This window comes from Hyla sarda, chromosome 5, assembly GCF_029499605.1.
Source record: "Hyla sarda isolate aHylSar1 chromosome 5, aHylSar1.hap1, whole genome shotgun sequence".
Classification (NCBI taxonomy): domain Eukaryota; kingdom Metazoa; phylum Chordata; class Amphibia; order Anura; family Hylidae; genus Hyla; species Hyla sarda.
This window is the reverse complement of record NC_079193.1, coordinates 365,243,101-365,260,635: the sequence shown is the minus strand read 5'-3', so window position 1 is coordinate 365,260,635 and position 17,535 is coordinate 365,243,101. Positions and strand designations below refer to the sequence as shown.

General features: G+C 45.2%; 1 protein-coding gene across 8 annotated transcripts in view; it reads left to right on the top strand.

Moving 5' to 3' along the window:
- The first annotated feature begins 329 nt into the window (after window positions 1-329).
- The window catches only part of LOC130274443 (otoconin-90-like), a 191,126-nt gene continuing 173,920 nt past the window's right edge, over window positions 330-17,535 (top strand). For 6 of the 8 annotated variants that reach the window (XM_056522781.1, XM_056522780.1, XM_056522779.1 and 3 more), the window contains exons 1-3: window positions 9,047-9,176; window positions 15,701-15,757; window positions 15,868-15,954. In XM_056522781.1, coding sequence (XP_056378756.1) covers window positions 9,089-9,176; window positions 15,701-15,757; window positions 15,868-15,954 — 232 coding nt within the window. In that variant the 5' untranslated portion in view covers window positions 9,047-9,088. Of the gene's footprint in view, window positions 367-5,673; window positions 5,758-9,046; window positions 9,177-15,700; window positions 15,758-15,867; window positions 15,955-17,535 lie in introns of those variants that run through there. The other 2 variants (XM_056522778.1, XM_056522777.1) reach the window with 2 other exon arrangements.

The window sequence follows — 17,535 nt, the reverse complement described above, 5'->3', positions numbered from 1 at the left end:
GGATAAGATGTCTTTGTCCCGAATACCCCTTTAAGGTTTCAGAACTGACCACTCAGTTCATTGTTCAACGACTTTTGCTTCTATAATATCATTCGTAACCATTATTTGTTTTGCAGGTACAAAAAAGTTCTTCTCCTTCCTGAGCGTGACCTCCTACAGCTCATTCGCCTTCCATAAGGTTTCGATCCTTATTTACAATAGTATGTTTCATTAAATTCCAAACCTAAACCCTAAGACGACTTCATCTACAAATGGTTAATGTATGACTTTATCTCTTTACAGTTTCTAACTTGAAATACGTTGACTTCCACAAATTTCCCATGCGGTATTGCTACTGTCTAAACAACAGGACCAATGACTTGGCAGGTGAGCTTTCAATTACTTTTGGTGATATATTTTTGTAAATTTTTGAACTACTGTAGTAAACAATCTAAGTCTATAACACAGGTCGGCCAGTAAACGAAGATGTTCATGTCTTCTGGGCAGGGGAAATAGACAAGATGAATACTTAAACTTAAATGGGCACTGCCAGATCCAAAAACTTTTTAAATGTTGTTACTGATAATAATGAAAGAATTTTGGGGATATGGTTGTTAAAAAATTTTTTTTAATGTTTAATAAAGAAAATGGCCCCTGAAAATCTCACCACTAGGGGTCCTCATACCTACTGGGACACTAACAAGTCCTACAGCAGCATCAGGCTTGTCCATGAGTCATAGACAAGAGATGAGTCATGGACAAGGCTTCTTGACCAGGTGTATCAATCACCTCCCACCACCACAGGGGAGGGACATGCCCCCTCCCACCACACTCCAATCACCTCCCACCACCACAGGGGAGGGGCATGTCCCCTCCCACCATATATCAATCACCTCCCACCACCACAGGGGAGGGACATGCCTCCTCCCACCACACACCAATCACCTCCCACCACCACAAAGGAGGGACATGCCCCCTCCCACCACCACAGGGGAGGGGCACGTCCCCTCCCACCACACACCAATCACCTCCCACCACCACAGGGGAGGGGCACGTCCCCTCCCACCACACACCAATCACCTCTCACCACCACAAGGGATAATAGAGGCATAACAATTAAATTTAGGTACTGAGTAACATATATAAAAAAAAATTTGTGGGATCTGACAGGTACACTTTGAGATTGTATTAGAGAAGAATCTCCCCATAGCGACCATTGAGAGGTGTCCCCTATTGGGGAAAAGGCTCAAAAATCTTTCTAAATATCTGAATATTGTCCTGTACTCACTGCAGAGTGTAATTAAAAAGCAATATTACAGTACAATTTCCCAGTGACATTTAAAGGGGTACCCCCGTGGAAAACTTTTTTTTTTTTAATCAACTGGTGCCAGAAAGTTAAACAGATTTGTAAATTACTTCTATAAAAAAAAAACTTAATCCTTCCAGTACTTTTTAGGGGCTATATACTACAGAGGAAATGCTTTTCTTTTTGGATTTCTCTTCTGTCATGACCACAGTGCTCTCTGCTGACCTCTGCTGTCCATTTTAGGAACTGTCCAGAGCAGCAAATGTTTGCTATGGAGATTTTCTCCTGCCCTGGACAGTTCCTAAAATGGACAGCAGAGGTCAGCAGAGAGCACTGTGGTCATGACATCAGAGAAATAAAAAAAAAAAGTAAAGCATTTTCTCTGTAGTACATAGCCCCTAAAAAGTACTGGAAGGATTAAGATTTTTTTAATAGAAGCAATTTACAAATCTGTTTAACTTTCTGGCACCAGTTGATTTGAAAAAAAAATAATAATAATAATTTCCACGGGAGTACCCCTTTAATCACCCCTTATCCCCCCCCCCCCCATCATGTCATCCACCCTTTATACCCTGTGCCACCTTATGCTTTGTGCCAAATTATCATCCCTTACCCCGGGTGCCACATCATTTCCCCTTGTTCCCCCCTGAGCCATTTCATTCCCCCATTGTTACCTTCAGTGTAAATTCATCACCCCCCTCTTTATGATGTGGCACATGGGGATAAAGGGGGAATTAAATAGCATAGGGGGGGGATCAAGAGGAAATGATTTTGCACGGGGGGGGGGGATCAGGGAAGGAGGGGGGTGAATGATGTGGCCGGAGCAGGAGAACACTGAGGCCTGGGCCCCCTGGGAGTCTGGGCACCTTACTGGGGTATTGGCTGTACCCCCGGACGGCGACCCTGTGTACAAGGTAGGGCCGGCACATAAGCCTAGTTGTCCCCTTTTGGGAGTGATTTGTCCCCTATTGGGAGTGATTTGTCCCCTATTGTTCCCTATTGGGTGTGTTTTGTCCCCTATTGTTCCCTATTGGGTGTGTTTTGTCCCCTATTGTCCCCTATTGGGTGTGGCCCGCGTCCATTATTGGGAATGTCCCCTATTCGGAGGGTGCAAATACATTGTCTTATGGGACTCTGCCAGGGAATTAAAAATTATCCGGTATTGGGAGGTGTCCCCTATTGGGGAGTGTCCACTAAAGGAGATTTCACTGTATAAGTTATCAGGAGAACAAAATCTATAATATTTAAAGAATATTAGGAGAACAAAATCTTTATTTATTTGATTTCTTCCAAAGCATCCAAAAACAACATCTTGATACCTGCAGAATATTCACTCTACAACAATAAAATTGCAACAACAAGGACAATTTGTTGAACTGTGGAAAGCACAGGATCAATAGACATGTTAATGACATGCAAATTATGAAAAAACAGAAACAAAATGTTAAAAAATCCTAATTATTTTCAGTATTGATTATGAGTGTCACCCGCAGGAATACATTTTGAGGATTGTTTTGCCACGCTGAATGCACTTTTCACGCATATTCTCAAAATCCTCTGCTGGCAGCTTCCTGTGCAATTGACGACAAATGACGTCCCAGATGTACTTGATGGGAGACAAGTCCGGAGACATCACAGGCTATGGTAGCATATTTAGGCCATGCAAGCTGCTCACAAAAGTGTGAGCAACATACGTCCTGGCATGTAGTGTTAAAAAGCGGCTCCTGGAACACTTGGAAGAAATGGCCATACCACTGATCCCAAGTCCTAATCAATGTAATGCCGAGTGTACCGGGAATGAAGACTGGAGGGGCCAGGTCACTGCCATAATCCAGAGAGTAGGACCAGTGTGACGTTCCCATGTGAAAAATGTATCTATAGACCCAAGGAAGCAGAGCTCCTTATAGGGCAATATGTCTGGTAAATGGAGAAAAATTATAAAAGGAAAACCTTCTGCTCACCGTTTTTAGTTGTGTAACAGACACAACCACTATGCAGGCCTATGAGTATAGGTGGTGCAGCCTTTCGGGTATCGGCACAGACCATGCATTTGCCGAATCGTCCATTGAAGGGAAGGAAAACCAGCTGTATGGCACAATCCACCACTCAGAGAGTGATAGATAATATCACAGGAATCTTTCATTGTAGAACCAAACCAATATACGTTTCTGCCAGTACACCTGACAAAGGGGCTCTCATGTCCAGAAACACGTAGTGTTTTGGTTCTACAATAAAATAGTCTTGTGATATTATCTATCACTGTGTGATCGGTGGATTGCACCATGTAGCCGGTCTTCCTTCCCTCCACTGGACAACTGTTCCCTTGTGAAGGCCTCTTCATGGTGTTGCCCAATCTGTGATTATCGTTGCTTCTGAGACAAAAGCAGGACTCATCCCTGTAGAGGATAAGAGTTCAATAAGATATGATAGCACCGGCACCCCCACTACTAGTAATCTCACTGGTCACTCGGGTTGATTGCCTGTCTTCACGCACCTCCCCAGGTTGCGGCGATGCACAATGCTATACAAGAAATGTAATAGCTATTCAATGAAGAAAAACAGTAGCCAGCACTCACCATCCAGGGGTCTTTTATTGCAGGATACGGTGCATCGACATGTATTCAGCAGGCAGGGTGCAGAGAGTAGGGGTCTCGGAACAGCACTGTTTCGCGCGCCTCCTGCGCTTCCACAAGCCGATTATCGGCTTGTGGAAGCGCAGGAGGCGCGCGAAACAGTGCTGTCCCGAGACCCCCTACCCTCTTCACCCTGCCCGCTGAATACATGTCGATGCCCCGTATCCTACAATAAAAGACCCCTGGATGGTGAGTGCTGGCTACTGTTTTTCTTCATTGAATACCTGTAGAGGACAAACCTCCATTCCGGCCTCCATTACTATCTTGTTCTGCACCATGATAACCTTTGAAAGTGGTGGTCAATGGAACACCTGTAGCTGAACGTCTAGTTCATGGCACAATGTTGTTCAAGCGCCGTCTCGCATGTGGTACAGAATGGATCACTATGTGGTGACCCAGTACGGAATATAGCATCCTGCCTATCCTGTGTGGCAGATGTAGCCTTCAGTGTCCGTCTTGGGCCCACATTACTCAGGACTCTAGATCTACTAACGTTATACTATGGTTATTGTTCTGGAATTTTCTGTGTTACTGTTGCCTTAAACCTGTTGCCAGGGAGTGTGTGCAGAGTGAATCAGGTGACCTGCCAGCCCCAATGGGAATTCTCCAAATCTGCCCCATATAAAGGGTGGGAGGAGTTAGCTAGTTGGTTCTTAGTTCCAGTTCTTTGCTGAATGTACAGATAGCAACACCCTGCTGTGATCTGAACTCTTGAGGTACAGCCTGGAGGAGGTCTGAGGAGAGAGTGGGGGGTGTTCTGAGGAGGCCTCAATCTAACAAGTCTAATCCTGCAACCAAGCATCTTCTAAAGCAGCCGTCTCAAATTGGTGGCCCTCCAGATTTTGAAAGCTTCAACTCCCAGCTGCTGGGAGTTGAAGTTTTGCAACATCTGGAGGGCCACCAGTTTGAGACACCGGTTCTAAATAATAACCCCTATGCTCTGGTGAACGTCAAAGCCTAGCGGTGTAAGCACTAAGTCTTGGGGATCCAAGTCAGTCATCCAAGTCAGTCATTTCAGTCAGTCAGCCAGTCAGTCTGCAGCACTAAAGTCAGCGTGGGTTGCCATACAGCAAGGCAGTCATATACAGCACAATTCAAACAACTACAAGTCCCAGCAAGGCGATAGGTTTGGAAGGTTTACCCTTCACCTCCCTTTGAACCAATCTGAGCTGTAACAGATTTTACCATCTATCCTGCCTCAGTAAAGCCAGTTATCTGTAACCTTGTGTCAACCTCGGACAGTGTATAGGCTAACCGTGCCCTGGCGTCACGAAAAGGTTAAATTGCACATTACCCTCACCCGACACCACAACTATACTCCATTGTTCTAATCTGGCAATCCATCTATGCAGAGGTTCTCCTCTGTGCACCTTTTGCTGTCATTCTAGTTTTTTGTCGCTCTCCCAATCACTGGGACAATAAACACTGAACAGTGCTGACATATTGGCCTTGATATACCAAGTACTCACTGTTTGAGTTGCGACAAGTGGTGATAACTGGAACGTTGATGATGTTACCGATCTGACTTGATCTGATTTCTAAGGTTTCATGCGACTTTTATACCATTGAAGCCCCTCCCACATGGCACAGATTGGCACTTGATGTTTGAAAATGTTATTATTTGAAGATCCTAGCAACATCTGTTACTTGTTCAATTTGCATAACTTAGCATAATTTTACTACTTGTCCTTCATGATGTTGAACAATGTAATTTATGTGTTTTTTTTTGTTTTTGTTTTATAATTTTTTTTTCAGATTACACTGTTTTGCTACTAGACCTCATTGGAAATTATACCAGTTCTCTAAAGGAACTCTTCAAATCCACATCCATTGTCTCAGGTCAGTCTGAAGCTCTTGTCATAATAGATATTAAAAATACCTTGGGAACACGTATGGTAACAGAAGTTGGGACATTCGTTAAAAACGTCATATTTTGTACCATGCATCATATGAACTGGATAGGGGTCCTTTTGAACTCAATAGGATGTGTATCTGACTGTATAGTAGAATCCATAGCCATAACATGCTATAAAAACAATACAAAAACTCCCTCCCTAGGCACTAGGGTAGAGTCATGATGGAACATAGAAGGGCTGAACCCAAACTGTTCCTACAAAGTTGGAAGCAACAGATGCCCGCAATGTCTCGGTGATGGAGTGTTAAGATTTCCCTTCACTGGAACTAAGGTGCATGGGCCAACCCCGGTAAGACAACCCCATAACATTATCCCTCCTCCACCAAACTGTACAGCTGGCACCATGCAGTCAGGCAGGTTACATTCTCCTGGCATTTGCCAAACCCAGACTGGTCCATCAGACTCCAAATAGAGGAGTGTGATCTGAAATTTTTTCCATTGGTGGTGGCTTTACACCCTCCATAAGGTGCTTGGCATTATGCTTGGTGCTGTAAGGCTGGCTGGCAGAGTTTTTGTGCTGCTTTTAAAGGGGTACTCCACCCCTAGACATCTTATCCCCTATCCAAATGATAGAGGATAAGATGTCTGATCGCGGGGGTCCCGCCGCTGGGGACCTCCACAATCTCGGCTGTAGCACCCCAGACATCCGGTGTACTGAGTGAACTTCGCTCTGTGCCGGATGACTGGCGATGCGGGGCGGAGGCTCGTGACATCACTGCCATGTCCCCTCAATGCAAGTCTATGGGAGGGGGCGTGATGACATTGGTGACTTTTATGCACTCTTCTCCTCAGCACTCGGTGACCCTGCTCGGAGTTTCTGTGGTTCCTAAACAGTTCCACCTCTCAATAATACTGCTCACAGCTGATGGTGGAAGATCCAGGAGGGAAGACATCTCAGGATCAGGGCCATTTTTGCCACTAGGCACTCAAGGTCCAGTGCCTAGGGTGGCAGCACTGGTTACCTTTCCTGTTAGTAACCAGTAAGAACACCAGTTGGCATAAATGGGTCAGTCTGCAGGAAGGAGGGCAGTAAGAATGAAGGAGCCAGTCACCATTAAAGGAGTAGTCCAGTGGTGACCCAGTGGTGAACAACTTATCCCCTATCCTAAGGATAGGGGATAAGTTGCAGATCGCGGGGGGTCCGACCGCTGAGGCCCCCTGCGATCTCCTGTACGGAGCCCCGACAGCCTGCAGGAAGGGGGCGTGTCAACCTCCGCACGAAGCGGCGGCTGACACGCCCCCTCAATACAACTTTATGGCAGAGCCGAAGCGCTGCCTTCGGCAATCTCCGGCTCTGCCATAGAGATGTATTGAGGGGGCGTGTCAGCCGCCGCTTCGTGCGGGGGTCGACACCCGCTATCTGGCCGGAGAGCCTGGCCCCCGTACAGAGAGATCGCAGGGGACCCCAGCGGTCGGACCCCCCGCGATCTCAAACTTATCCCCTATCCTTAGGATAGGGGATACGTTTTTCACCACTGGACTACCCCTTTAAGGAGATAAGCAATCAGCATGAAGGAGGGACACTGGACAGGGGTGGACTGACAACTCATCGGGTTATAGAGGATCATAGGACCCCCCTGCATGTCAATGCCAGGCAGCTCAATGAGAAGACTTATTGGCAGATACAGACGGAGGGGGCGTGGCGTGACGTCCCTTCCCCAGTCCTGGAAACCCGCAGGTTTCCGAAACTAGAGAGGCAGTCCCCGCATAGAATGAGGGTGCTGCAGGGAGATCGTGGGGGGTCCCAGCAGCGGGCCCCCCGCGATCAGACATCTTATCAACTATCCTTTGGATAGGGGATAAAATGTTTTTGCCCAGAATACCCCTTCAACATCCTGCACATGACGTGAGCACCAGAGCGGTGCTCACATAATGCGCTGAAGGTGCGGCTGCTATCAGCGCGATCGCGCTGATGTCTGCTATTAACCCCTCAGATGTCGTGATCAAAACAGATCACGCCATCTGCAGCAAAAGTGGTACAGATAAAAACTACAGATCACAGTGCAAAAAATGACCCTCATGCATCCCGTTATACGGAAAAATGAGAGAGCGTTATAGGGGCCACAATAGGGCGATTTAAAACATAATGGGGGAGATTTATCAAAACCTGTGCAAAGGAAAAGTTGCCCAGTTGCCCATAGCAACCAATCAGATCGCTTCTTTCATTTTGCAGAGGCCTTGTTAAAAATGAAAGTGAGCTGATTGGTTGCTATGGGCAACTGGGCAACTCTTCCTCTGGGCAGGTTTTGGTAAATCTCCCCCAATAAGTTTGATATATTTTTTTAAAGTAGTTTAATAGTAAAGCGTGTAAACATGGGTATCATTTTAATCGCATTGACCCACAGAATAAACAGAACATGGCAGTTTTACCATAAATTACACTACGTAAAAATGAAACCCACCAAAAGTTGAAATATTGTGTTTTTCTTTTCAATTTCCTCACAAAATAATATTTTTTTTGGTTACGCCGTACATTTTATGGTAAAAAAAACTGTACCCTTTTAACTGTCATAAGTTTTTTTTCACATTTTCCACCTACAGACCCATATGGGGCTTGTTTTATGCGCCACCAACTATACTATGTAATGACATTAATCATTTTACCACAAAAACAAAAAAGTACATTACTTATGGGGCTTCAGTTTCTACGTAGTGCACTATGCGGTAAAAATGGCACATTGGGGGAGAGTTATCCATCAGCCTGAAACCCAAAATTTTTTTTTTCCACAGCGACCAATCACAGCTCAGCTTTCATATCTTAACCCCTTAAGGACCCAGGACGTACCAGAACGTCCTGGCACCCTGGGCTTTAAGGACCCAGGACGTACTAGTACGTCCTGGTGTTTCTCCGGTCTCTGCCGCGCCCCAGGCAGAGATTGGAAGCGGATGCCTGCTGAAATCCTTCAGCAGGCATCCAGGGCAAATGCCGAGGGGGCCATGTAGGCCCCCCATGTCGGCGATCGCCGCAAATCGCAAGGGAAATCGCCCTTGCGATCTGCGGCGATACCGGGCTGATCGGGTCTCTGGGACCCGACCGCCCGGTAATTTCGCATGATCCCGGCTGTCACAGACAGCCAGGACCATGCTGAAGTATAGGAGCAAGGTGGCAAGCCTGCCACCTCCTCCTATTCCCTGCGATCTGTCGGTTAGTTAACCGACCAATCGCAGGAGGGGGGGGCGGTTACTTCCTCCCGTCCTGCCCGGCCCCTTGAAGTCCGGAGAGGACGGGAGGAAGACCGGAGGACGCAGCGGGGGATGGGGGAGTGCTGGGGACCAGCCCCGGTACTTACCTCGTCCCTGAAGACCCGGATCCCGGCGAGGAAGATGGCGGCGGCGGCGACAGGTGAGTTGATCTTCAGCCGCGGTCGGGCCCTTTACAGCAATGCACGTCGCCGTAAAGCGACATGCATTGCTGTAATGGGACCCTGTAAACTACAACTCCCAGCATGACCAGACAGCCCTTGGCGTCTGGGCATGCTGGGAGTTGCAGTTTTGCAACATCTGGAGGTCCACAGTTTGGAGACCACTGTGCCCTTCCAGATGTTGCAAAACTACACATTCTCAGCATGCCCTTACTGTCCAGGCATGCTGGGAGTTGTAGTGCTGTAACATCTGGCCCTTCAGATGTTGCAGAACTACAACTCCCAGCATGCCTGGACAGTTTTGGCATACTGGGAGTTGTAGTTTTGCAACATCTGGAGCGCTGCAGCTTGGACACCACTACACAGTGGTCCCCAAACTGTTCTCCTCCAGCTGTTACGTAACCACTACTCCCAATATGCCCTTCGGCTGCCTGGGCATGCTGGGAGTTGTGGTTTTGCAACAACTGGACGCACACTGGTTGGGAAACATTGTCTGTTTCCTAACTCAGTGTTTCCCAACCCGTGTGCCTCCAGCTGTTGCAAAACTATAACTGCCAGCATGCACTGATAGACTGTGCATGCTGGGAGTTGTAGTTTTGCACCAGCTGGAGGTCCCCCCCCCCCCCCCCCCTGTGAATGTACAGGGTACATTCACATGGGCAGGGGGCTTACAGTGAGTATCAGGCTGCAAGTTTGCGATGCAGCAAATTTTGCGCGGCAGCTCAAACTCGTAGCGGGAAACTCGCTGTAATCCCCCGCCCGTGTGACTGTACCCTAAAAACACTACACTACACTAACACAAAATAAAATAAAAAGTAAAAAACACTACATATACACATACCCCTACACAGCCCCCTCCCTCCCCAATAAAAATGAAAATGTCTGGTACGCCACTGTTTCCAAAATGGAGCCTCCAGCTGTTGTAAAACAACAACTCCCAGTATTGCCGGACAGCCGTTGACTGTCCAAGCATGCTGGGAGTTTTGCAACAGCTGGAGGCACCCTGTTTGGGAATCGCTGGCGTAGAATACCCCTATGTCCACCCCTATGCAAATCCCTAATTCAGGCCTCAAATGCGCATGGCGCTCTCACTTCGGAGCCCTGTCGTATTTCAAGGAAACAGTTTAGGGTCACATATGGGGTATCGCCGAACTCGGCAGAAATTGCCTAACAAATTTTGGGGGGCTTTTTCTCCTTTCACCCCTTATGAAAAGGGGAAGTTGGGGTCTACACCAGCATGTTGGTGTAAAAAAAAAATTTTTTACACTAACATGCTGGTGTTGCCCTATACTTTTCATTTTGACAAGAGGTAAAGGGAAAAAAGCCCCCCAAAATTTGTAATGCAGTTTCTCCTTACTACGGAGATACCATATATGCGGGCGTAAAGTGTTCTGGGGTCGCACAACAAGGCTCAGAAGGGAGAGTGCGCCATGTACATTTGAGGTGATTTGCACAGGGGTGGCTGATTGTTACAGCGGTTTTGACAAACGCAAAAAAGAGAAAAAAAAACACATGTGACGCCATTTCGGAAACTACACCCCTCACGGAATGTAATGAGGGGTGCAGTGAGAATTTACACCCCACAGGTGTCTGACAGATCTTTGGAACAATGGGCTGTGCAAATAAAAAATTTTGTACAGCCCACTGTTCCAAAGATCTGACAGACACCAGTGGGGGGTAAATGCTTGCTGTACCCCTTGTTAAGTTCCTCAAGGGGTCTAGTTTACAAAATGGTATGCCATGGGGGGTTATTTTGCTGTCCTGGCACCATAGGGGCTTCCTAAATGCGACATGCCCCCGAGCAAAATTTGCTCTCAAAAAGCCAAATATGACTCCTTCTCTTCTGAGCATTGTAGTTCGCCCGTAATGCACTTAATGCCAACTTATGGGGTACCTCCATTCTCAGAAGAGATGGGGTTACAAATTTTGGGGGGTATTTTCTGCTATTAACCCTTGCAAAAATGTGAAATTTGGGGGGAAACACACATTTTAGTGAAATTTTATTTTAATTTTTTTTACATATGCAAAAGTCTTGAAACACCTGTGGGGTATTAAGGCTCACTTAATTCCTTGTTACGTTCCTCATGGGGTCTAGTTTCCAAAATGGTATGGCATGTGTTTTTTTTTTGCTGTTCTGGCACCATAGGGGATTCCTAAATGCAACATGCCCCCCAAAAACCATTTCAGAAAAACGTACTCTCCAAAATCCCCTTGTCGCTCCTTCCCTTCTGAGCCCTCTACTGCGCCCGCCGAACACTTTACATAGACATATGAGGTATGTGCTTACTGGAGAGAAATTGGGCTACAAATATAAGTATACATTTTCTCCTTTTACCCGTTGTAAAAATTCAAAAATTGGGTCTACAAGAAAATGCAAGTGTAAAAAATGAAGATTGTGAATTTTCTCCTTCACTTTGCTGCTATTCCTGTGAAACACCTAAAGGGTTAAAACGCTGACTGAATGTCATTTTGAATACTTTGGGGGGTGTAGTTTTTATAATGGGGTCTTTTATGGGGTATTTCTAATATGAAGACCCTTCAAATCCACTTCAAACTTGAACTGGTCCCTGAAAAATAGTGAGTTTGAAAATTTTGTGAAAAATTGGAAAATTGCTGCTGAACTTTGAAGCCCTCTGGTGTCTTCCAAAAGTAAAAACTCATCAATTTTATGATGCAAACATAAAGTAGAGATATTGTAAATGTGAAAAAAATAAAATAAATATTTGGAATATCCATTTTCCTTACAAGCAGAGAGCTTCAAAGTTAGAAAAATGCTAAATTTTCAAATTTTTCATCAAATTTTGGGATTTTTCACCAAGAAAGGATGCAAGTTACCACAAAAATTTACCACTATGTTAAAGTAGAATATGTCACGAAAAAACAATCTCAGAATCAGAATGATAACTAAAAGCATTCCAGAGTTATTAATGTTTAAAGTGACAGTGGTCAGATGTTCAAAAAATGGCCGGGTCCTAAAGGTGTAAAATGGCTGGGTCCTTAAGGGGTTAAAGAGGTATTCCAGGCCAAAACTTTTTTTTAATATATCAACTGGCTCCGGAAAGTTAAACAGATTTGTAAATGACTTCTATTAAAAAATCTTAATCCTTCCAATAGTTATTAGCTTCTGAAGTTGAGTTGTTGTTTTCTGTCTAACTGCTCTCTGATGACTCACGTCCCGGGAGCTGTGCAGTTCCTATGGGGATATTCTCCCATCATGCACAGCTCCCGGGACGTGACATCATCATTGAGCAGTTAGAAAACTTCAGAAGCTAATAACTATTGGAAGGATTAAGATTTTTTAATAGAAGTAATTTACAAATCTGATTGGAGCCAGTTGATATATTTATATAAAAAAAGGTTTTGCCTGGAATACCCCTTTAATGAGCTCTTGTGAAGTGAAAGTCGAGCTGTGATTGGTTGCTATGGGACAAACCAGACAATTAGGGTTTTAGGCTGATTGATAAATCAGGGCCATTATCTTTATTCTGTAGGTCCATACAATTACAACGATACCCAATTTAGGCAGGGTTCACATATGTTCGGCATCCAGCATTGGTGAACTCAGCCAAATCTCAACACAACTGATGCCATAAATAATGGTGACGTGCATCAGTTGTCATCAGTTGTATGGCATCCGGCGTTCATTGTTTCTGGACGCCAGACAGGGGAACGCAGTAAGCTGTGTTCCCCTGTCTGGTGCCCTCAGACGTGTCCAACCATCCCGAGTCAAAATTGAGACTCTGGAAAGATTGTGAACTGTAACATTCTAATGAATGGGATCAGTTTTAGCATCAGTTTCCCTCCGGTGCACGCCAGATGGAAACTGTGCTGGACGCCAGATATATGTGAACCCAGCCTAATACAGTGGTCCCCCAAGTTACAATATTAATTGGTTCCAGGACAACCATTGTATGTTGAAACCATTGTATGTTGAGACCAGAACTCTATGGAAACCTGGTAATTGGTTCTAAAGGCACCAAAATGTCGTCCAAAAATAGGAAAAAAGTGAGGATTAAAGAAAAATAAGTAGATAACTAATACAGATAAAGCAAATCCTTACATATAAATGTAATAAAGATCTGCTGGGAGCTGTAATCACTGTCTATGTCAGTGTTTCCCAACCAGGGTGCCTCCAGCTGTTGCAAAACTACAACTCCCAGCATGCCCGGACAGCCAAAGGCTGTCCGGGCATGCTGGGAGTTATAGTTTTGCAACAGCTGGGGGCACCCTGCTTGGGAAACACTGGTCTATGTAGAGGACAGGAGCTTCTTCAGGGTCCTGTACAGTACACAGTGTCCTAAAAAAGTAACATGGAGCCGCCCTCACCTGGTGTCTAAAGGAGCAGCTAACCCTGGTACAGGTAAAGAGTACAGAACATGTAATACCTCCCTGTACTGTAGGGGGCGCTACCAGACACCAGTCAGTGCATACACTTCAGTAATACAGGTAAAGAGTACAGAACATGTAATACCTCCCTGTACTGTAGGGGCGCTACCAGACACCAGTCAGTGCATACACTTCAGTAATACAGGTAAAGAGTACAGAACATGTAATACCTCCCTGTACTGTAGGAGCGCTACCAGACACCAGTCAGTGCATACACTTCAGTAATACAGGTAAAGAGTAGAGAACATGTAATACCTCCCTGTACTGTAGGGGGCGCTACCAGGCACCAGTCAGTGCATACACTTCAGTAATACAGGGGTTTTACCAGCGAATGCCCATTCTGATTGGTCGGTTCTTCCGGTCATTGACACGTTTCACGGATCCGGACTGTCTGTACATTGTATGTTGAGTCTGGTTTCAACATACGAAGACCATTGTATGTTGAAACTATTGTATGTTGAGGCCATTGTAAGTTGAGGGATCGCTGTATAAGTTTTGCTTTATTTTACTAATTAAAAAAAAAGGTAAATTAGAATGCTTAAAATTGCCTTCTTTTGATTTCTATAAAACACTTTTATAATTATTATTTTTTCTCATTGATAAAGTGGCCAAAAATCTGCAAATCCGGACATTATATTTTAATAGTTTGGACATTTACGCATGCAGTTATACCAAATATGTTTATTTTCACTTACAATATTTTATTTGGAAATTGGGAAAAGGGGTGTGCGTAAACTTTTATTAGGGCTTTTCACATTATTCAAATTTGTTAACATTTAAAAAAATATTTTATTCACTATTTTTAGTCCCCATAGAGGACTATTGCATTTAATTTATGTGTCAGAGAATGCTGGGAGTTCGAGATAATTAGTAACTACAACTCTTAGCATGGCGGTGCCTAGTGGGATTGGCTTAAAGGGGTTATCCAGGAAAAAACTTTTTTTATATATATATCAATTGGCTCCAGAAAGTTAAACAGATTTGTAAATTACTTCTATTAAAAAATCTTAATCCTTTCAGTACTTATCAGCTGCTGAAGTTGGGTTGTATCTAAGGGCTTTCTGCTGAAACATGCCTCGGGAACCGCCCAGTTTAGAAGCAAATCCCCATAGCAAACCTCTTCTACTCTGTGCAGTTCCTGTGACAAGCAGAGATGTCAGCAGAGAGCACTGTTTCCAGACAGAAAACAACAACTCAACTTCAGCAGCTGATAATTATTGAAAGGATTAAGATTTTTTAAATAGAAGTAATTTACTTTCTGGAGCCAGTTGATATAAGAAAAAAAGTTTTTTTCCTAGAATACCCCTTTAACTTTATTTAAAAAAATTAAATAAAGGGACTGGCAGCTGCGGGCCTCCGCTCAGGTCCGGGCCTTACGGCAGTGCCCACCCGAGTGCCCGACCTGTCAGTCCACCCCTGACACTGGATATAGCACGATTTCAATGGGGCACTTTGAGAGATATTGAGGGGTATTTATAAACCTTTTTACTCCAATACTTTGTAATTTGTGGCTTTTTTTGGGCCTAGTATATCCCATATATCTATACGATCAACTCCTCCTGCCCTTCGACATGATACCTGTTAAAAGGGTACTCCGCTACCCCAGCTTTCGGAACATTTTGTTCCAAATGCTTGGAGTGGGCAGCGGGGTCGTGATGTCATGCCCACGCCCCCTCGTGAGATCAGGGCCACGCCCCCTCAATACAAGTCTACGGGAGGGGCCGTGGCGACCGACACGCCCCCTCCCATAGACTTGCATTGAGAGGGCGTGGCGTGATGTCATGAGGGGTGTGGCTGCGACATCACAACCCTACCGGCCGCACCCAGCATTCTAAACAAATGTCGTGTGCTGCACAGAGATCGTGGGGGTCCCAGAAGTGGGACCCACGAGATCAGACATCCCTTATCCTTTGGATGGAGGATAAGATGTCAGGGACAGAGTACCCCTTTAAATAAGGCTGTTTTTGGTTGTATATTTTTTAAATAAAACTTTTTCACACGCGCAACTTATTTATTAATTTTTTTAGGAAGCGTAATTGAGTTTGGAAACACGACCTTGGCCGACGGTAGCGGCAAGGTCGTTTCTCCCGATTACTAAAAGAATGCCTTTTTCTTTCAGTAAGCCAGAGCAATGAATCAGACTGCATATATTTCTGCGTGATGACAGGCAGAACAGGTAAGTGAAATGCCATTAGAGAAATGAGAACTGAGAAGCCGGAATATTTTATTTCTTTTTTTTAAGATTATTTATCAAAATTTTTTTTTTCATTATTTTTTTTTTATTAGGGAGAAATTTATCTGACTTGTGGGATTTTACACGGAAGCCTCCCGTCGTAAATTTTACATTCCCCCGGAATAATTCCTCCATGCTGGGTATGTAACATTGTTGCGTGAATAATTAATGAATGTGATTATATCCAGGACGGGGGAAGGGGGGGGGGGATGGAAAATAAACATGAAACATTTCAATCTCATAAATCCTTATAATTAAATGGCGCTGTGATAAATATGGCGGACTTCACCTTTTCTCTGCCTGTAATTGGTCGTTCATCTTAATAAGTTCCTCTCCCTTGTATGCTCCGAGCCACTTCTATTTGTCAATCATTTTATCGCCTCGACGCAGTGGAAGGCTGTGAATTAAATTCCTTAATAATTTTAATGTAACCCTTACTTTTTGCTAAGTATCAATATTTGCACTATATGGGTAACCTGAATGTCTATACCAGGGTTTCCCGGTGACTTAAAGGGGTACTCCGCCCCTAGACATCTTATCCCCTATCCAAAGGATCTTTCTGCTGCATACAGCCTTCGTTTAGAGCATCGGGTGCAGCGCCGGAGGCTCGCGACATCACGCCCACGCCCCGCTTTTGATATCATGAGCACGCCTCCCAATGCAAGTCTACGGGAGGGGGGCGTGACGGCTGTCATGCCCCCTAGCATAGACTTGCATTAAGGGGGCGTGTACATGACATCACGAGTGGGGGTGTGGCCATGACATTCACGAGCCTCCGCATCGCCAGTCATCCACCACAAAGCGAAGTTCGCTCCGTGCACCGGATGTCTGAGGTGCCGCAGCCGAGAACGCGGGGGTCCCCAGCGGTGGGACCCCTGCGATCAGACATCTTATCCCCTATCCTTGGGATAGGGGATAAGATGTCTAGGGTCGGAGTACCCATTTATTGCTTGGGAAATCTAATTTCTCAATGTCCAACCAAGGAAACATTGGATTTATGAAAAAAAAAAAAAAAAAGATGGATATACAATTGCAGTGTTTCTCAAACAATATACCTCCAGCCACTATAAGGCTACAACACCCAGCATGCTCGGACAGCCTTCGGGGTTAGATGTTAGCAGTCTTTGGGGCAAATGCTAAGCCCCAGCTGACTTTTACTATTAAGCCAAAAAAAAATAAAAAAACAAAAGTTAAAAAACATATTTATTACAAGAAAACCTCCCCCACAACCCTCGTTAACCAATAACATTTTTTTTTTTTAAACTGCTGGTCATTGTCGTAGTCCATAAAGTGCATAAAGCAGCGTGTGCCCAGCTGTTGCAAAACTGCTACTCTTAGCATGCCCGGACAGCTGAAGCTACTCCCTTAAAAAGTTACTCCGCCCCTAGACATCTTATCCCCCGCGATCTCCCTGATGCACCCAGTGCAGCACTGGAGGCTAATGACGTCACGGCCGCACCCTGCTTGGCCACACACGCTCAATGCAAGTTTATGGGAGGGAGCGTGGCGGCCGTCACGCCCCCTATCATAGAATTGCATTGAGGGGGCATGGCCGTGATGTCAAGATCCTCCGCCCCCACATCGCCAGTCATCCGGCACGGAGTGAAGTTCATCCGTGCACCAGATGTCTGGGGTCCTTTGGATAGGAGATTAGATGCCTAAGGTCAGAGTACCCCATTAATGTTTGTGAAATGTACTTTCTCAATGTCCAGTCAAGGAAG